This window comes from Lynx canadensis, chromosome A1, assembly GCF_007474595.2.
Source record: "Lynx canadensis isolate LIC74 chromosome A1, mLynCan4.pri.v2, whole genome shotgun sequence".
NCBI classification, from domain to species: domain Eukaryota; kingdom Metazoa; phylum Chordata; class Mammalia; order Carnivora; family Felidae; genus Lynx; species Lynx canadensis.
The window spans coordinates 173,118,834-173,139,904 of NC_044303.2; the positions used below are offsets into that span (position 1 = coordinate 173,118,834).

Genomic DNA, 21,071 nt, shown 5'->3' on the forward strand with positions numbered 1-21,071 from the left:
CCCTTTCCTCTCTTCAGCCATACTCAAGAAGCACAGACTATTTATTCTACTTTTGCCCCATAAATAGCTCAGTGATGATGTTAAGGAGGAAAACCTACAGCCACCAAGACTCCTGCTGCAGACATCGGTCACACAGAATCCTCCTCTCCTCTCTTTTGAGCATCCACTCAAAAGAATACTTTTCAGGTATTCAAAGCGGGGGGGGGGGCGCTCAGGGGCATGGGGGGGGAAGAGGGGTTGTGCCCGAGGCATCCCTAAAGTCATCAAAAAAAAGGTGGCTTTGAGCATCTCACCGCTGACATATTTGCATACCGTTTGATGTAGCTTTAATTTCAAAGACAGTCTCAAACACTCAAGTGGGTATGTTACAGTGAGAGCCAGGAATTGCAAATGCGCTTGCCTCAAAGACTCAGGAGTCCAGTCCAGGGCAGGAAATAAAGTTCTAAGCGGCTTTGATGTGCTTCCTCCCCACTTCCCTCCCCAGTGTGGGTCATTCATCTCCGCCGACGAGAGACCACCTTGCCCGAACTTAACCAAACGCATTACACGTGGGAGCCAAGTGGTAGATTTAACAATCCAATGAGCTCCGCAGCCCCACCAAATTAGTTACCAACGGCTTCGGCTCAGCTTGGGATCCCCGACTGCTAAGAAAAGGAATGTTGAGCCTAAACTGGAGGAACCGGGGTAGGAAGGGACGGAGGACCCAGATCCGCGGAGAGCAGAAGGTCTTGGCGGCGCGGTGAGAGCTTGTTTCTTTTTTGAGCCACTGATTTCAGACTGAAATATCAAGCCAGTTCAGGTCATTTCCTGAGTAGCACTACAAGTTAAAACAAGATCCAAAAAATCTATTAATCTTTAATTGCGCTGCCTCCCGCCTGGGAGCACGAGGTGGGTAGGGCGCAGGGGTGTAGGGCTGGGGGCGATCGGGAGGGACCGGCCGTTTGTCGGAAATCAAATGCCTGAGAAGCCAGAGCTCGCGACCTCAGCTGTTCCTTACCTCACTCAGTTCCGCCGAGGAGTCGTTTCCATATTTCATGGCAACTCCAGAATTCATGACTGCACTTTTCAGAGCCGAGCTCCTCCTCCTCCTCCAGGTCTCGGAGCTTCTGAGTTGGGCTTACCAGGTTCGATAGCCACCGCTTGGTCCCTTCTGGCACATTTTAGTCTAGACAGCCATTTTCAACCAAGACAGTGGGGAAGCCCCAAGGAAGGATGCAAGCTCTCCTGGAAGGCACAGAGCCGGCTGGCGTTTCACGGACGAGCCATTGCTGCAGGAGGCTCGGCGGTGTGGCGCGCTCGCAGCTGCTGCAGCGGCCGAGCCGGCGCGGGGACCCGCCCGCGCGCTCCCACCGCTGGGTCCCGGGGAACTGCCACCCTCTGAGCCGCCGAGCCGCTCCTACGGGGCCTCGCCGCCCCCCATTACCAGGCTGGAGGGCACCTCCCAGTAGGATCCGGCACCCCGGAGGGCTTCAGCGAGCTCCCGAAGAAACCAGGGCGGCGGGGAGAGCGAGACCCGCACCTCGGGCTCCAGGGAGGGAAAGAAAGCTACAGAAAGCCGGAGCGGGGCTGCACTTCACGCTGAAGTTTCCCTTTTGAATCGTCTGGAGTTGTAAGTGGTTTCTGATTGAACACAGCTGTCTAGCTGCTCGGTGCGCGGAGAAGGCGGGGCCAGAAAGAGAAAAGGGGCGGGGGGGGGGGAGGAGGCCGAGTAGAGGGGACCTTGCCGGGAGAGCAGGCATCCTTCCAGCTCTCTGCGATAGTAATTACAGGACCCAAGTCCAGGAGGAAGAGAAGAAACAGAAAAGGCCACCTGAGTGTGCAGAATTTTTTTTTTCAAAATTCCTCCTAGAAGCCCCTTTCCATGATCTAATAAGGTCAAGACAAATCTGACCACTTGTACATCAGGCAGCGCTGTGCACTTCTCATGGCACATTAAGATTTTACAAGAGTGTAGGACGGTCATTTTCCCCTGATCTGTCTAAAGTCAACACCGAGGGTGTAAATTCACTGTGAAACTCCCTCTCTGTCGCTGGGGCAGATTACATTTTCTGCATGTCGATAATAAAGATGAAGATGCCCCATTCCTTGAGAGGTATAAAATAGGCTTAAATTTTCCATCCTCCCCAACGCTAGACTGTCCTTTTAAATGTTACATTCTCCATCCTCTTCAACCCCCATACCCTCTTTAAAAATCTCACTGCTCATCTGAGCAGAGCTAGGTCCGTATTTCTGGGGTTTGGAGTATGAATCAGAAAAGATTCAATGGACTGTTATATCCAGTAGACTGGTGGAATCAGAACTCCCCTCAGTTTTGAGTTTCCCTGAAGTAAAAGCATCCCTGTGTAGGGAGGTGACAGGGAAGGGATTTTTCTCCCCTTAAAGGTTAAAGTCCCTCTGAACTTGAAATACACTGAAAAAATGTTCTGATCCTTCCAACAGTAGGTCTGCAGGATTGCTTAAGAGGCCGCATCAGTCTCTTTCTACACAATGGGAACAAAATGTCTCCAACTCCAGTGACAGACTTGGCATTTCCTAGAGCCTTCTATGAAAAAGCCATTGTATTGTTAATTTCCAAGGTCTTTTTTTTTTTTTTTTCAACTCAAATAGGATGTTTATTTTGCTCTTTAAGAAGGAGCAAAGAGCTTGACCATTTGCATTTATCTTCTTACCCAGCTGCCTTCCTGGTGGGTTCATTCATTGCCTGATAGAGGCACTATTGGGATAAAAAAAAGTTTGCTGCTTTGGGGGAGCACTGGGTCCCAAGTTTCGGGGCACTGCCAGACTAGAGCACATTGGGAGAAGCTCTTCTGCATGGGGAGAGGCTAGGAAGCCACATTTATTTTTCTTATTTACTCATTAAAACCTATTGAGAACTGGGGCCCCTGGCTGACTCAGTCAGTGGAGCATGTAACTCTTGATCTCCAGGTTGTAAGTTCAAGCCCTGTGTTGGGTGTAGACATTACTTAAAAATAAAATATTTAAAAATCATTAAAAAAAAAAAAAACCCTGTTGAGAACTGAATGTGTGTTTGAAGATGGAGATGGTGGTGAAAGACTATAAAAATATAAAGGAGACTCAAACACTAGCCCTGCCCATAAGGTGTTTATAGTGTCATAAAACATAAAGAACATAACAGTTCTGGATAGAAAATGAAACTTACCATGAAAGCAACACAAATGAAGATCTAGTGCAGTTCAGGGGAGGAAATAGGATTTTGGCTGGACTGAGTTGGAGGAGAACTGTGAAGGAATCTTAGGAGAGGCAGCATGTGAGTTGATCTCTGGAGGGCGGAGTCCAGCAAAGATGGGGAGTAAGGTGAAGGTACCCCAGACAGAGGGACCATGTGAAAGAAAATATGGATGGAGGATGGAATGTGCCGGGCGTGTGACGGGAATGGCAGGTGTTCCATTTTGGAGTGGAACCTGGATTAGGTAAGTGAGTTACAGCCAGATCATGAACAGTTTTGAGTGACAGGCTAAAGGAATGGGACTATGATAGGCAATGGAGATCCACTAAGGGTTTCTGAGCACAGAAATAATAGGATCAGAGCTTTGCTTTGAGACATTCCAGTGGATTTGTACCACACTCGTGAGCAACTCACATGAATTCAAATAGACTAGTGTTGAGTGTGATTCTGGTGTTTAAAGAAACATATTTTTCATACTAGATGGCCCCTAAAACCAAGCAGATGACTTCATCTGGTGTTCAACCAAAAGAAAATGATCTGTTCCAAGACTGAAGGAAAAATTGGCAGTGTTGAACTTATTAAGAAGCAGTATGACTGCAGATTCTACTTTATGGACAATATAAGGCATTTTCAAGAGGAAAGTTGAATATATGGAATATACTTCTTAAATAGTGACTTGAATACTTAACCACCACAGAAGATGCAACTCCATGACAATCTGGCAACAGAGAATGTAAGTTGAAAGTGGGACCTGAACATGCCAATGAGACTATCCCAGTAGGTCCAGGAAGAGGCTACAAAGGCCTGAATTAAGTTGGAGCAATGGAAATCGATGGGAGGGGACAGATGGAAGAGATTCTATAGGAAGAGAGTAGACAGGGGCACCTGGGTGGCTCAGTCAGTTGAGCATCCAACTCTTGATTTCAGCTCAGGTCATGATCCCACAGTCATGGGATCGAGCCCCACATCAGGCTCCATGCTGATCATGTGGAGCCTGCTTCGGATTCTCTCTGTCCCCACCCCCCCAACCCCCCCCCCCGTCTCTGCCCATCCCCTGCTCATGCACACTTGCACATGCATTTACACGTGCTCTCTCTCAAAATAAATGAAACTTAAAACAAAAATTTTTTAAAGACTCTCTCTCTTCCTCCCTCTACCCATCTCCCTTGCTCTATTCTCACTCTCTCTAAAAATAAAACAGGGGCGCCTGGGTGGCTCAGTCGGTTAAGCGTCCGACTTCGGCTCAGGTCATGATCTCACGGTCTGTGAGTTCGAGCCCCGCGTCAGGCTCTGTGCTGACAGCTCAGAGCCTGGAGCCTGTTTCAGATTCTGTGTCTCCCTCTCTCTCTGCCCCTCCCCTGTTCACGCTCTGTCTCTCTCTGTCTCAAAAATAAATAAACGTTAAAAAAAAATTTTTTTTTTTAAATAAAACAAATAGGCGTGTCTTTCCTGACAGCTCAGAGCCTGGAGCCTGTTTCGGATTCTGTCTCCCTCTCTCTCTGCCCCTCCCTCCCTCATGTTCTGTCTCCCTGTCTCTCAAAATTAAATAAACATTAAAAAATTTTTAATTAGGTAAATAAATAAATAAGGAAGAAAGTAGACAGAGACTGTGGTGGAAGGAGGAGAACTTAAATGTGACTTGTAGATCTACAATGTGGCTGAGTGTGGTTTCAGGCAATGTCCTCAACAAAAATAGGGATTCCAAAGAAGGAATAGGTTAGGGAGGAAACTATGTTTGAGATATCATAAGTTTGAAGTGACAACTGGATATTCAAGGGGAGCTGTTCAGCCAGAAGCTTGCAGGGGAGCTACAGGGATAAATCAGGGTTGAGATGGAGATGAAGGTTTGGGGTTACCCCTATAAAAACAATAAATAAAACCATGAAATCAAGTAAGGTTGCCAAGGAAGAAAAGACAGGGAAGAGAGGTCTGAGGACATTATCTTAAGGAAGGTCTTTTCATGGAAGGTAAAAAAAAAAAAAACAAGAGGAACCGGCAGGGAAGGCCAGTTAGCAGAACTAGGGAGATAACCAGGAACTCTGGTCTGGGAGTCTAAGGGAGATGTTGTCAAGGCAAGAGGGCAGCATCTATATTATAAGCTACAGAGAGAGCAGAAGCCTGAAAACTGATAAAGGAGCACTTCAAAGACATTAATGTCCATCGAAGAGAAATTTCTACAAAGCTAAGGAGACGGAATGCAGATTACCAGAGCGAATGAAAAGGACCTGTGATGAGTAACCGTGTACTACTCTTTCCGTAAATTTGATGCTGACAGGAACTCGGCAGATGGCATAATTTCTTAGAGTAGGTAAGCAGTACTGAGTAGAGGATAGGAGGGGCATATGTGAAGTCTGGAGATACAGAGAGAGAAGGCAGATGGACCAAAATTCCTGAGAAGGGAGGGAAGGACAGAGCCAAGGACCATGAGATTAGCTTTGGATAGGCTTGGGGAGGCAGAGGATTCTGATGCTTCTTCCCAGGAGAGCAGTAAGGGTTGAGAGAGCTGGAGACTTTACAGACTAGTAGCGAGAAGACTTCAGACATACATACTAACTAATAGCACTTATTGAAGAGCCATCCAACTTCCCTCTGTGTGATTGTGGAGGGGGTAATGAAGACTAATAACTTGTAATTAAATTTTACTTTAAGGAAAGGAAGACCTGTCGATGCAAGAATAGAATAGTCGTGACCTTGACCTCTGAAATTGTTCAAGAACGGGGGAAGGCTGGGGGAACACACTGAAAGTCATTCAAATGTGGAGAACGGTTTCATGCAATGAGCTTTTCCCAATCTAAGATTCCATGAAATGAAGTGTTTTTGTGTTTTGTTTTGTTTTTTGCTATCATTTAAACATTTTGTTATTTTTCTTAACCTGTTAGTCTAGTCAGAAATCAAGCTGGGAATCTCTACCATCAAGAAAGCTAAAGATAAGTGCTGTACACAAGATGTTAACTGGGTCAACATCCTAAGTACCTGAGAAATGCAAGGAGCAGCCCAGCATGTCATCTCAGCACACCGGAGGGGAATAAAGCCCCAAATGCATTTCCAGTATAATAAGAGAAAGGTCTCAAGGTTAGCACTTACCATAGTTTACCAAGTATATAACTGAATGCCTACAAATCCTTCCACATTGTGGCCGCCTCAACATGATACCTCTAGAAGAGCTTCTCCAAGTTCTGCTTCAGCAGAGTCGGCTCCAGTCAGAGGTGTGGGTAGGAGGTGGCAGAGGTGTTTATCAGCATCAGAGAGCAGGGCTGGGAGGAGCAGGAAAACCTGCTTTCTAATGGGGCAAGACCCTGAGTTCCCTTCCTTCCTGGGCCTTGTCTTCCCTAAAGGCTAATCTCTTCCCATCTGGTCTCTGGGACAAGAGGCAGCCACAGCCCTGGGAAAGTTTCTGGGAAAGCAGAGGTTGCCGTTTGCAGGAGTGGATGGGACTGTGTGCTGATCACACACTGTAGCCATACTGGCTTTCTGCTGTTGGGGGCAGTCTGACCCCTCTATGTATGGCTGCTGACCTTGGTGAGTTTCTATACAGTAGGGATAATATTCTGGGTCTTGTCTGTACTCTCTACTGGTAATGAATATCAGATTAATCAAAGAAACCTTAGGCAAAAATCTTGAACCTCCAGCATTAAGGAAATTGACTGAAACTTTGGGGCTGGCTAACCTGAGCCCTCTGTCTCTACCCCCTGGGTATCCAAACCACCCTTGCTTGCATAGCAGTCCTCTGTGCTGGGTCAGGCTTGTCCTCCTCCAGCCCACACAAGAACCCAAACTCCAAAACTGTCCCATGCCCCCTTGAGTCTCTCAACCCAAACACAACAGTTGATACCTCAGATTTTAAGAAGAAAGCAGCAGTTAAGCTAATTCACACAAAGGTGAAAAATACCTCCTAATCTTCTCAACCAAGCCCAAAGCATTTGCATTGGAGAAAGAGAATGCTTTTTAATGATGCTAAAAGGTGGGATTTCTTGAAGAAGAAAGTTACTTTTCAGGGGAAAGGGAGATTTCAGATCTGTGGGGATCCAGGAAGTCCCAAACCCCTAATTCCTTGAGGGTCATAAAAGTCAAACTATACACTCAAAAGAATTTCCTGCCCTAAATCTTTAAGCCTACCCCACTGTCCCACCCCCATGAGTCCAGAAATGCTCTCCATAACCCAACTCCTATGGCCCCCCTGCTCAATCACCAAGCCAGCTTTTCTCTCAGACACTGGGCCAGGCGTGAGTCCCAGGTTGGGAACCTCCAGACAGCTTTGATGGCCTGTCCCATCACAGACCTCACTTGCTCCAGGTGCCACAACATAAAGAATTCAGAGAGCATTGCACTGGACAGTCTTTGTCTTGGTCTCCGTGCCCTCAGAGAACAACATTAAAAAACTGGAAGAAATCCTATAATCACCTAGCTCCGCCCTGCATCCCACTTACCTAGATGACGATATGCAGAGTCAGCAAGTTTGTGGTGTTCATTCAAAAAAAGAAAAACATCCACTGTGTGCCAGACATGGTGCTATGCCTTGGGATTTAGCAGTATATGGGGCAGAAAAAAATCCTTGCTTGGTGGAAAATGATTAATAAACAAAGAATACAGCTTGTGATGGGTGTTATCAAGGAATTAAACAGGAGCTGTGATGATGGAGAGCAGGCCCGTTAAATGAAGCAATCAGAGATGGTCTCAATGAGGAGATGACATTTCAGCATGAAGGTCAAGAAGGAACCAACTAGGCAGAAAGTGGGAGAAGACCAAGCAGTGGGAGCAGCAAGCGCAAAAATTCAGGGGCAAGAAAGGACTTGACTTTTCCAATAAATTTCAATAAACTTCAAGTCTGTTATTTAATTTTAAATATTGAGAAAAAGTAGTGTTAAGGAACATGATGAAAAAGATGATGGAGGAAACAGACCATGCAGAGTATGTGTAGGCCATAGATTTCATTCTGTGTACATGAAGATGCCACAGGAAGACTAAGTGGGGCAGAGACATGTTCCAATTTACATTTTTAAAAGGTAAATCTATTCCTATACAAACTTTACCACTGGGCAACCTAAAAAATAGACAAAAGAAAGTTCTTGCTTTATAGAAGTATTCCTTTTTTTAATGTTTTACTTATTTTGAGAGAGAGAGAGAGAAAGAATGTGTTTGCACACGTGATTGGGGTAGAGGGCAGAGAGACAAGAGAGAGAATCCCAAGCAGGCTCCATACTGTCAGAGCAGAGCCGAACATGGGGCTCGATCCCACGACCCTGGGATTATGACCTGAGCTGAAATCAAGAGTCGGACCCTTAGTCGACTAAGCCACCCAGGCGTCCCCTAGAAGTATTCCTGTGAATAAGTGAAGAATTGATTGAAATGGAATATCCCTATTTTACAACCACTAAAGAATTGATAGATTTAGGTATAAAGCACATCTACTAACATCACAAAATGACATAACACCACCACACACACAACATCTGATGGAAGAATACACCTATGAAGACATCTCAGCAGTGTTTAACATGAGGAAACATGTTAAATTAACCACAGGGTGCAATCAATGAAATCCAGACTCTACAGGACAAACAATCTGGGTTCTTCAAATAAATTGCAAGGGGAAAAAACACAAGTGAACGAGTAAAATATTAATGGAAGGGGAAACCTATAGACATATCAGCCAATTATAATGTGTGGTCCTCATTGGGATCTTGAGTCAAACAACCTGACTGTAAAAAATTAAGATATTTATGAGACATTAAGAATACTTTTCAGATATTTGATGATTTTAAAAGTTACTTTTTAGATGTGTTGATGGTCTTAAGGTTATCCTTAAAAAGAGTTGTTATCTTGTGTAGTTATATATTGAAATATTTAAGTGTGAAATGACACAATGTCTTGGATTTGTGTCAAAATACTAGAGGAAAAAAAAAATACTAGAGGAGACAAGGATATAGGTGGGGTTTTCAGTGAAACAGACTGACATGTCCTTTGGTTTTGGAGATTACTGGTGACCTTGAGAGAAGCAATTTCATTGAATGGTGGAGAGAGATAGAAACTAGATTTGTGTGGACTGAATAGTGACTAGGAAGGGAAATGTTGAGAGAGCACAGGGAGAGAACTTTTGACAAGTTTATTGCCCAAAGTCTCACTATTACTGAACTATCAGATGAGATCTTGAACCAAAATCCTAACTTCTACTTCTGAGCTTTTCTCTCCCTGCACAAGGCTCCTTCAGTCAAGTTATCCTGGAATCCGTTCTTGGCCAGGATTAGAAACTCTGAGTTGTTACCATGGTGGATCTCTCCCTAAACTGGTACTTGAAGTCTGTTTCATCATGCTGGGTCCTCACCTTTTTGTTTATGAAATCAGTCACATTGTTTTTAGACCCAGTGACTTACTGCTGTGAAATAGATGGAATGCAGTAGATAATTTGGTTTGTCTGTGTTTAAAAATCTGCTAAGAAAAGAAATACTTGAAAACTATTTCCAGATTAAATCTCACACATAGAACACACAAACCCAGCCTTTTCCAATGGCAAATGCAACTCAAGAGAAGAAAGCACCCCTGTGGTGTTTGTCTGTCTCTTTAACTGCATTCATGGTCTGCCTCACACCCAGACTAGGCATTCAAATAACCCAGAATCGTTTGGCATAGACACCCCTGACATTATTAGTGGGGAAATCCTAGCTGAGATTCACCGCCTTATGCAAGCATCATGTGATGCTTCAAAAACCTCTTTGCCGTCTGATAAGATATTTTGGAGCCCAATAAGTATCTATGTCATCTTGCCTTAAATATTCAAAGTATCTTTCCAAATCGTTACTCATTTGTTGTCCAAATGTCTTTAAAATATATCAGGTTCTTCATAGAAAGGAAAATATAATCAGTGGAGATTAGGGATTTGGAAATCCAAGGGAGTTTAAAAAGGCTGGGGGGGGGGGAGGGGAGGCTAAATCTTCCCAGGAGTACTTGCATATGGTCAATCTCCTGGAGAGGAAAAGGAAAAAAATATATATTAAATAGATGCATGAAAATAGATGTAGTAAAATTGGAGAGCATGCTGAAATTAAATGAATTCCAAATGCCTGCCACTGTTATTTGTAGGGCTCTTTGGGAGGCTAAAACAGCATTATTCCATTACTTTTAGCTAGAATATGCTACAGGAGTTGCCCAAAAGGAGTAGAGAAATAATTAATCTAATATGCCTCATAGACCTAATGACAAAAGAGGCAATTCACTTGGCATCATACCAAGCTGATGGGTGAAGAAGGAAGATCTCGGGCACAGGCGGGGAAAGTCATTCCCAGACTTTGAGTCCACAAGTGCCAATGGATGGGCTGCTATGGAAGAGATCTCCCACAGGGACAAGCCAAGGCATGAGGAGCAGGCTCCTGCCCATCCCTCCCAGCCCTCCTCAGTTGTTCTGCATGATTTGACACATGAGCTCAAACTCTCCCTTCCAAGCAAATGCTGTGTGATCAGCAACTCTAGCCTTGACCCTTGCTTGTGCTCCAGTTAATGTTTTTTCAGGTAACTACCAGATACTTTCATTAAGTCTTGCCATCACCACCATAAAGCCTGTCTAAAACTGAGCTTGTCATGTTCCACCAAAAACCAGCTTTAATTTCAGCTTGCAAATTTCTGTTAGTGGAATCAGAGTTTCCAGTCTAGAAACATTGGAGTCATTTTCAGCCCCCTCCTCCGTCATCTCCTCTGCCAGTCATTTAGGCCTTTCTCTCTACTTGGTCTCCATTTGTACTGTTAGCAGCATTTTCCAGGCCTTGTCTCTTTATATTTTAGTAACTATAACTTAGCAATATGACTCAACTCCAAATCATTCTGCATATTCTAGCCCAGCTATTTTTCTCCAGAATACAGCTTTCGATCATATCATTGCACAAGTAAATCTTTTTTTTAGATATTTTATATGCTTTGTTGAGATATAATCCACACAACATAAAATTCACTTTTTAATGTGTACATTTCAGTGATTCTCAGTATATTTGCAGAGTTGCACAACCATTACCACTATCTAATGGCTGTGTCAATATTAGACAACAGAAGCAGTTTGGGTCCAGTTGGTAAATAACCATCGACCCAAATCAGAGGGTGCCCACTCCCTAACCAGTCACTGCCCAGGCTACCCCAATTCCTATCTCCAGAAACTCCCAGAACTTTCTATAGTTCAGCTGCTGTCAGACTAACAGCTGGCACAATCAAGGACTCTTGGACCTTCCTCCATTACTGTGGCTACACCCTGGTATCAAGTATTTCGTAAATCACCCCTGGAGAAAAGAGGTATTATTTCTTAAATGAAGACAGAATCAAAGAATGCATTTCTTTATTAAAGGTACGCAGTTACATGGTTCAGTTAAATCATCCTCATACTCGCACAGAATTTCCTTACAGCATGTGAACCCATCTTCCCCAGCGCCTTTACCACTCTCCAAATATGAAACCCTTTTAAGGTTCCATATTCTTTACAATGCCAATCCATCTTTGCTTTCCAGCTCAAGTTCCTTTCTGTTTGTGTCTCATACCCCCAGGATCTTTTTAGGTTTCATATTCCTGAATTAACCAAAATATTTGGCTTATTTTCCCAGTTATTAGGAACAAAGCCATTTGAATGCACCGTCAGCCTCCTCTTGGCCCTTCAGAGTCTGTTTTGTGAAAGTCCGTGGCATATGAGGAAGTGTGCACAGGCCACTATCCAAACTAACAAAAGCTACCCTGTTTTTCCTTCATATCCCAAATTAAGTTTTTGCCCTCTTTCTTCATACAACTCATGTTTAAATCTTTTCATTTGAAATTATTTTTCAAACACCTTCCATTACTGGCAACAAGGATAAAGAGAGAGAAATGTATCTCATGAGAAATAAAAGCTAGCCCCAAGATGCAAACAGCTGTCATTTGGGCGAATTTGGAAATTTGAAGAACAAGAAATGGAAAACAATTTTTTTTTTCCAACGTTTATTTATTTTTGGGACACAGAGAGACAGAGCATGAACGGGGGAGGGGCAGAGAGAGAGGGAGACACAGAATCGGAAACAGGCTCCAGGCTCTGAGCCATCAGCCCAGAGCCTGACGCGGGGCTCGAACTCCCGGACCGCGAGATCGTGACCTGGCTGAAGTCGGACGCTTAACCGACTGCGCCACCCAGGCGCCCCTGGAAAACAATTTTGAACTAATTTCTTTTACTTTTCTTAAGGCAGGAACCTCCTCAAAAGTGAACATTCCTCCAGATTTTTGAGACAACAGTGTCAGATTGATGCCTTTTCAGACATAGCCTTGCCTTCATTCAAGAAATATTTATCAACTACTATGTGCCAAGCATCTTGTTAGGGACTAGGGATGTAATGATGAATAAAAAGAGATACCATCATTGCCTTCCACTGATCCTGGGATCATATTGTGGGAGGACACCAAGATGCCCCCAACCTTCACAACTCCTTGTCAACATGTCCTTGTCTGTAACTTTGCAGTGCCCTCCCACTCTGATTCTGGACTTGTCCGTGTGACTTACTTTGGCCAGTAGAATGAGCCAGAGGTAATGGTGTACCTGTGCTGCCTCAAGAGCCTTTCATGTGTCCTCCTGAACATCTGCCACTAACATGAGAGCGTGCCTGGGCCATTCTAGAGGATGAGAGACACAGGGAGCCGATGCCCCAGTCTTCAATCAGCAGTCCGCCAGCTCATCCTCAGATATATGGGTTAGCCCAGCTTCTCCAACCAAGATCAACAGTTGCCCTGCCAACCTGCAGCTGACCCCAAATACATGAGCCATAAACACTTACTGTTGAGTGCTACTGAGATTTTGTGGTGTTTTATCACACAGCATATGTGGCAACAGATTACTGCTACATTAGTTAACCATAAAAAGGAAACACAAAATTAGAAGCTGCAGTGTGTGCTCTGAAGGGCCGGAGTATAGAAACACGAGAGTACATGAAAGCTACATCTAGCCTACAACAGTGGAGAGGGGAAGGTCAAAGAACACTTCTTTAAGGAAGAGATGTGTGGGCTAAGATCTAAAGGATGTACAGAAGTTAACTAGGTAAAAAACGGGAGAAAGTTATTTAGGTCACTGGAACAGCATGTGCAAAGGCTTTGTAGGGAAGGAATACAGGCAGTGAGTTACTAATAAGAAGGCCAGCAGGGGCGCATAGGTGGCTCAGTGAGTTAAGTGTCTGACTTTGGCTCAGGTGAGTTAGAACCTGGGCTGACAGCTCAGAGCTTGGAGCCTGCTTCAGGTCCTGTGTTTCCCTCTCTCTCTGCCCCTCCCCTGCTCACACTTTGTCTCTCAAAAATAAATAAACATTAAAAAAAATAATTAAAAAAAATAAGGCCAGTGTTGGGGTGCCTGGGTGGCTCAGTCGACTAAGCATCCGACACTTGATTTCAGCTCAGGTCATGATCTCACAGTTTATGGGACTGAGCCCAAGTTGGGCTCTCAGCTAACAGCATCATGCCTGATTGGGATTCTCTCTCTCCCTCCTCTCTGCCTCTCCCCCACTCATTCTCTCTCTTTCTCTCTCTCTCTCAATAATGAAAAATGAAAAAAGCATAGAGAAGGAACATCAGAGTCTGTGAGGGACAAATTACACACTGGAAGAAAAATGGGTTTGAGGAAATTAGAGCTCCTATTCCGGCGTAAGAGTTTTTGTCCTATCTGACCCTGGTGGGTGAGTGTGCAGCTGGGCTGGAGACATAGGAGAAATAGGCAAATAACAGGAATGTCCCAGGGCACCTTCCTCTGTGGAAGTGTGTCTCCTAATCCAGAAGTCACAGGTCGGTATCAGCACTCAGCTATTTTCTTAGGTTCCTGTTGTTTTGGGGTGTTTTTCGTGCATCCTTTAGTGGAAATCATAGTCCGAGAAGATATCTGAATTCAAAATAGATATTGTACGCTCTCTCAAAGCTCCTGGAGAGGCCCATATAAGAATCTGCCATTTTATAGGCAAAATGGTAGAATAAAATCAAAAGGTCATGGGGCTTCACTTTGTCTTTATTGGCCTTTAAAAATGATAGGCAAACAAAAGCTCATTTTTCCAATTACAATATGGTTGGACTTGTGACTCAGGGTTGGAGAACTGTAGCCCTCTGTTTTAGAGATTTTTATGGGGATGCTATTTTCCTGCCAGTCCTGAGGTGTTTGTACTAGAAAGGGGGCACACGAGCACCATTACTGCGGTCTCACCTGAGAGAGGTGTTTTGCTCAACTGTGCACAGCATGCAGCCAATGTGATATGGACCAAGAAAGAGCCTTGCTGGGGCTCCACTGGGCCACAATGTTCATTTCGGCAGGTCAGCTGAGGTTCAGCAGGACCTTCTCATTTCTCATCCAAGGATCTGGATCATTCCGGGCCTTGGACTCTGGCCTCCAATTTGCATACTCTGTTTGCAGATTTAATCTGCCAGGGAGCTTTGTTCTCCTCAAGCAACAAGAAAGGATTTTTTAACGAAATGCATTATAAGCTGTATTTAGTATTCATGTTCTCTGCAAATAAAGTTGGTGATTTTTTACTACTGGATGAGGTTCTTTTAAGGTGAGGATGAGAAGATGTTAAATTATAAATCCCAAATTTAGTGCCGTGCTCTCATGCACATATCCTCATCCCTGCTAGGAAATCCCCAAATTCCTAACAACAGCCACATCAGTGAGCTCTTCTTCAACAGTAGTTCCCAAAGCTCTGTCTCTTTTATTGGTAGAATTTGCATAGTCTCCATATACTGAGCACAGTCATTTATCTAGTGGGGGCTCAACAACTTACAGGTATTAGATTGAACCTGATGGGACTGACAATGTTCATAGAACATAAATGGTAAACAGCATGATTTTTAAACAGTTCAACTTAATACTAAGTTCTGTGGCACAAAGCCAGTTTAGAAAGTCTAGTTTGAATTGTTATGTAAATAATCTTAATAGCATCCAGAGAGGTCAAATGCTCTTCATTTGACCTTTTTTTTTTTTTTTAATGACAGCAAAAGATTGGGATGAATGGATTATTTCTCCTTACAAAGTACCCAGACGCTGCTGGACACAAAGTAGACTCTCAAGAGATGTTTCTTTTAATAAGTAGGAGAATCTACTTCACATTAATCATATTCAGGGGCGCCTGGGTGGCGCAGTCGGTTAAGCGTCCGACTTCAGCCAGGTCACGATCTCGCGGTCCGTGAGTTCGAGCCCCGCGTCGGGCTCTGGGCTGATGGCTCAGAGCCTGGAGCCTGTTTCCGATTCTGTGTCTCCCTCTCTCTCTGCCCCTCCCCCGTTCATGCTCTGTCTCTCTCTGTCCCAAAAATAAATAAACATAGAAAAAAAAAAAAAAAAAAAATTCAAAATTGAAAGACTATACAGATAACTTGAGAATATTGCTTAAAATCCTTTGTATTGCTAACTGAATTAAAATAACTATTACAAATAATAAGAACGAGGGAAAAATAAATTTAAAGGCCACATCTGCTAGCAAAGCCAACTACCTATTCTTGACGGAAATGAATTCTCATAAGAGTTGCATGTTCTCCTAGAGCTCGTTAATATTTCTGTCATGATCCAGTAAGTTCTGGAGTGAGAGAAACTACATTTCACACAGCCCACGTGAGCCCTGGCACATCTAATCTGCAACCTCCACTTTTAATTTACATCTGGAAAATGAATGAATGAGCCACTACAGGGACATTAAAGGCAGGGTCACACAAACACAGTGCATCATCTTCTTACACCTGCTGCCCAGCTCTGCACAAATAAACTCCATTTTATGTGCTGGCTTTGTATCTAAGAGGGGAAACCAAACTGCTCTCCCATCCTGGGGCAGACATACAAAATCCTTCAGCTAACACAACACTCAGCCCAACCCACTGACTTGGTCCTATGTATATCTGTATTTCTAAAACCAAGTTTTCATTTTAATAACATTCCTTTATAACTTAAGCAAAGCAAAATGGAAACAACACTGGAACAGATGCAGAAGTCTAATAAGAACGTCTTCTCGGACAAAGCTATTTTAATGAAAGCGACACTCTGTGCAACCTCCCTGATTCCTCCTCGTGTTCAACCACCCAAATTAGATTCACTTCATTGGCTGTTTTCATCAGGTTTCACAACACTGGGGACTATCCAAAAGAAATAAAAGGTGAGCATTTTCCTTAAAGCAGGATGCTAGGTTTTGAACACAAACATTCACATTAAGTGAAGGAACTTGATTAAGCCCACAATTCAAGATGATGATGAACCGAATGCTGGAACTCAGCTGCCTGACACACTTTAGCATATGAATTAAATTTTCTGTTAGCTAACTCACTTAAAAAACAACAACAACTGTATTTAAACATCTCCCTTCAGGGAACTGGCCATATGTGGAATTAACAGACTCTTGGGTCCACATGGGACTTGGCTTGCAATTTCTGAGTTTGCTGGGAAAGTGAGTTTATTACATTGTATTAAAATGGACACTGGGAGATTTATTTGAGCATATGACACTCTAATAGGGATGTCTACTTAATCAGATGTGCCATCACTCAAATATATACAGGTGTACCGGCAGTTGTTTAATGAGTGATCACACCAAAAAGGGATGTAGATGGCCAGATGCTAAAGAAGGCACTTCAAATAAGGAGGCGAGTGCATGTGGTGATGATAGGGAAAGAGCTGTCATGATGTACGACATGGATCTTCCTAAGTACATTCGCAACTCCGTAGCAAAATGTTTTCCATAAAAACTTCATTCCACAAATAGAATTAAAAAATGGAATCGTAGCATATGGCCATGTAAATTGTACATGCAATCCACATGTCTTCAACAATGCCAGTGCCGATGGGCTCAGGAAGATGCAGACGGGGAAGCGCATACTATGGAGTTGGCGACCTCACAATACCCAGATGTCCCAGAAATTCCAGAGCCATTTTGTGAATATCAAAAGGAAAAACCTGATCAGAATACAATTTCAGCTTTGATCTTTACAGTCTTACAGACTTCAGATGTTACATCGCTTAAATATCATCAGATGCATCAGGAGACTTAAGTGCTTTGTAAATCATACAAGGACAAAAGGGAAGCAAATCAATTATGAAGAGGTGGAGGCCAGATGATTTCCAATTATTGATACCGCACTGTAGGGAGATGGCTCAAGATTGATCTGTGAAGGAAATCAGATATAAATGATGAAGTCCTGAAGAGTTTAGTTAGCTGGGGAGGGACTACGTTTTTAGTACATTCATTTTTTTAAAGCACTAGACTACATACTTTACATAAATGGTAAGTTACTGCCATTTTGAGATGAAGATGACAAAAACTCAAAGATGAAATAATTTCTGCAAAATCACAAAGTTAGTAAGTACCCCAATAGATATGTGAACACAAGTATTTACAAGGCTGTCTTCCATGTATCACCTTTGTAACTTTTGCCATACCATGGACCATCTGTGTTATATTATATTTAATACTTTTCTCTAATCCATAGATTTATATTTTTAAATATTTATTTAAAATAAAAAATTTATGGGGCGCCTGGCTGGCTCATTCAGTAGAGCATGCAATTCCTGATCTCCCGGTCATGAGTTCAACCCCCATGTTGGGTGTAGAGCTTACTTTAAAAATAATAAAATTAAAATTGTATAATACTATTATTGATAGAAAATAATTATCATTTGCAGAAGGCAACTATAAAAATAAATTCTATCTAAACAGTGTTACCCATCCAAAGCTCTGAACCTGGGGCCTGCCTCTTTCTTATAAGGAGGGCTTATAGGGGTGCCTGGGTGGCTCAGTTGGTTAAGTGTCTGCCTTTGGCTCAGGTCATGATCTGGCAGTTCATGAGTTCGAGGCCCACGTCTGGCTCTGTGCTGACAGCTCAGAGCCTGGAGCCTGCTTCAGATTCTGTGTCTCCCTCTCTCTCTACCCTTACCTCTCTCTCTCTCTCTCTCTCTCTCTCTCTCTTAAAAGTAAATAAACATTTAAAAAAAATTTTTAAATAAGGAGGGCTTGCAAAATTAGGGAGGTATTAAAGACCTCCATGCACCAAAATGAGGCTTTTCTCTTGAGATAAACAGAAGGACTGAAAGAGCACTAAAATGAAATTCTATTTTTCTACTGTGGTATATAGTTTTATTTGATGACCGTATGTGCAACATGTGGAGGTACCAACTGGAATTACCCTACCTACTACCTGTGGCATGCTGGCCACACTTTGGGGAATGATGCGTCATTGGATGAGCATTTTTTGCGTTGGAGCGAGGGAAGATAGAAGGGAGTTGATTGCATCTTATCTTTTTCAAATCAAAATTCAACTTGAAATAAACTAATCTCTGCTTCCATATACAATTTGATTAAATTTTTAAAAAATTTTTTATTAAAATTTTTTTCTTTATTTATTTTTGAGAAAGAGAGAGAGACAGAGCACGAGCAGGGGAGGGACAGACAGAGAAGGAGACACAGAATCTGAAACAGTCTCCAGGCTCTGAGCTGTCAGTACAGAGCCTGATGCAGGGCTCGAACTCGGGAACGGTGAGATCATGACCTGAGCTGAAATCGGATACTTAACCGACCGAGCCACCCAGGCACCCCTCAATTAAATTTTATATGTAACAAATCTGAGAACAAACTCAAAATTAAACATAGGGCTGAATTCTTTCAAAATACTGATATTCAACACGCTTCAAGCACATTGGATCTAGGAACTATTGAGTATCCTTTACCATGGTTCCTGGTTAAACTACTGCAGGACATCATGATAAAAGGCATCACCAGGCCCCTCCGTCTTACAAAACTTGGAGAAGACAGGCTAGAAGTTCCTCATACCTTGCCTATTCCAGGGCAAACCTGACTCAAAGAGTGGCCACTTGGGGCCCAAAAGTCATTTCTCAGCATCATTTTGTCCTGACCTTCCCATTTCTTTTCTAAACAGTACAGAATGGCAGCATGGCTATTAAAGTACCAAGATTATCACCATCACCACTTCCATATGTCCAACAGAAGATATCTACATCCTTGTTTCTTAAGTATTTTGTTTCCTAATCTTCTGTAATTTGACTCACTAGCATGTTTAACAAGGCATATAAACTTCTGCAAAAACACAGGGGTGCCTGGGTGCCTCAGTCGGTTAAGCATGTGACTTTGGCTCTTATCTTTGGGTAAGATCTCATGGTTCATGAGTTCGAGCCTAGCATCAGGCTCTCTGCTGTCAGTGTGGAGCCCACTTCAGATCCTCTGTCCTGCTGTCTCTCTGTCCCTCCCATGCTTGTGCACTCTCTCTGTCTCTCTCTGTCTCTCTCTGTCTCTCTCTCTCTCTCTCCTCTCTCTCAAAAACAAACAAACATAAAAAAACCCTCCCACAATATCTTGGCTTTCTGTATTTTTATATGCATGTACTTGTCTTCCCAGAAAAACCCACATTCATAAGTGGACCAAACTTAATATGTAATAATACATATACACATACATACACATAAGCTGTCTTTAAAAAACTGAATGTCAATAGCAGATATGGCAATAGATCCTAAGTGAGAAATACATTGAAAATGAAAGAAATGCAAATTCAGAATCATGTCAGGAAACAGATTTTCCAATGGTGATAAAATTGTACACGAGACAAGACTATTTAAGAAAATGCACCAGAGTCACTGCAAAGAAAAAAAAGAAAAAGAAAAAGAAAAAAAATTAAATGTCTGGGAGGAACAGAGTATTTACTGGCAAAGAAGCCTGATAACCTATAAGCCTCTACTCGGTCCAAATATTTATATTTCTGGAGAAATACATGTTTATTTTAGCATTAGGAAAGCATACTGCGTACATCTTAAACTTTCCACTAGTCAGTAACTAGTTTGATTATTAACAGAGTTCCCTGACCAAACTATTGCTTCAAAAAAGGTAGTTCCCTCACAGATTACACCCTTCTCTTTGCAGTCCAAGGCTGGGCCCAGTCACTGGCATGCGGTTATTGCTGAATGAAACCTCAGTGGGCAAATCAGTATATGGATGAGATCTCACTCTTAAATATAATTTGGCCAGACTTTGAAAACGTGACAGGAAGCTTGACGTGAACGTCAGTCCTTTTGCTTCTCTGTGGGGTGTGAATATGGCACTAATGACACTTTCTCAAATATTTTTGATGTAATATCCTGTACTTTCATAGTTGACACAATTATATAAACAGCTTTAGGAAATTCAACTGCTCTCATTTTCTAAAGCTAAATTTTTATTTAAGAGAAAAAGTACAGGGGCGCCTGGCTGGCTCAGTCAGCAGAAGCATGCAACTTTTGATCTCAGGGTTGTGAGTTTAGGCCCCACATTGGGCATAAAGCTCACGTAATAAAACACACACACACACACACACACACACACACACACACACACACAGACATGAAACAATATTTGATTGTACACTTGTGGCTCAGTGGTCATTTTGCTCTGTTTTCATGAAAAACCCTCAGAGCAACTGAAACTGCAAAATATAAAGGAAAGAAAATAAGAATGATAAGCAATTCTCATTTCTACTGAAATCTGAAAATACAGAATGTCTATTTTTAATCTGAAGTCTAGACACTAAACTAGAATATGTCTTTTCATAGCCGAGTTCTAAAAACCAATGTTTCTTTCTAAAATAAAGCAAATATGAAATTTTTTCCAAAAAAAAATATGGAAAAGAATTATTCTCAGGGTCACATAATTTTAATAACTTTGACCTCAATTATCAAACTTTGGTTTTGGGAACTTTGGTTTACTAATGTGAGGTAAAAACCTAAGTCAGAGCTCAGCCTTCTGGATGTAGGAGGAACTGCACCAGGCAGGTGCTGAGGCCACATTAGGAAACCCAAGGACAGTGATGTTTTGTAGTTGACGCCTAGAACACATAAAAATATCTTCTTAATTAGAAGCATCTCAATTATTAGAAGATGGGGCCTTTTATTCCTGGACTT

The 21,071-nt window shown here is 42.7% G+C and overlaps 1 protein-coding gene across 2 annotated transcripts in view; it reads right to left on the reverse strand.

Moving 5' to 3' along the window:
• Window positions 1–21,071, reverse strand: part of MCC (MCC regulator of WNT signaling pathway) — a 319,889-nt gene that overhangs the window by 278,100 nt on the left and 20,718 nt on the right. Inside the window, exon 1 of one of the 2 annotated variants that reach the window (XM_030326470.1) lies at window positions 998–1,321. The exons of the other annotated variant lie outside the window; for it this stretch is intronic. Coding sequence (XP_030182330.1) covers window positions 998–1,054 — 57 coding nt within the window. The 5' untranslated portion in view covers window positions 1,055–1,321. Of the gene's footprint in view, window positions 1–997; window positions 1,322–21,071 lie in introns of those variants that run through there. 2 annotated transcript variants of the gene reach the window in all.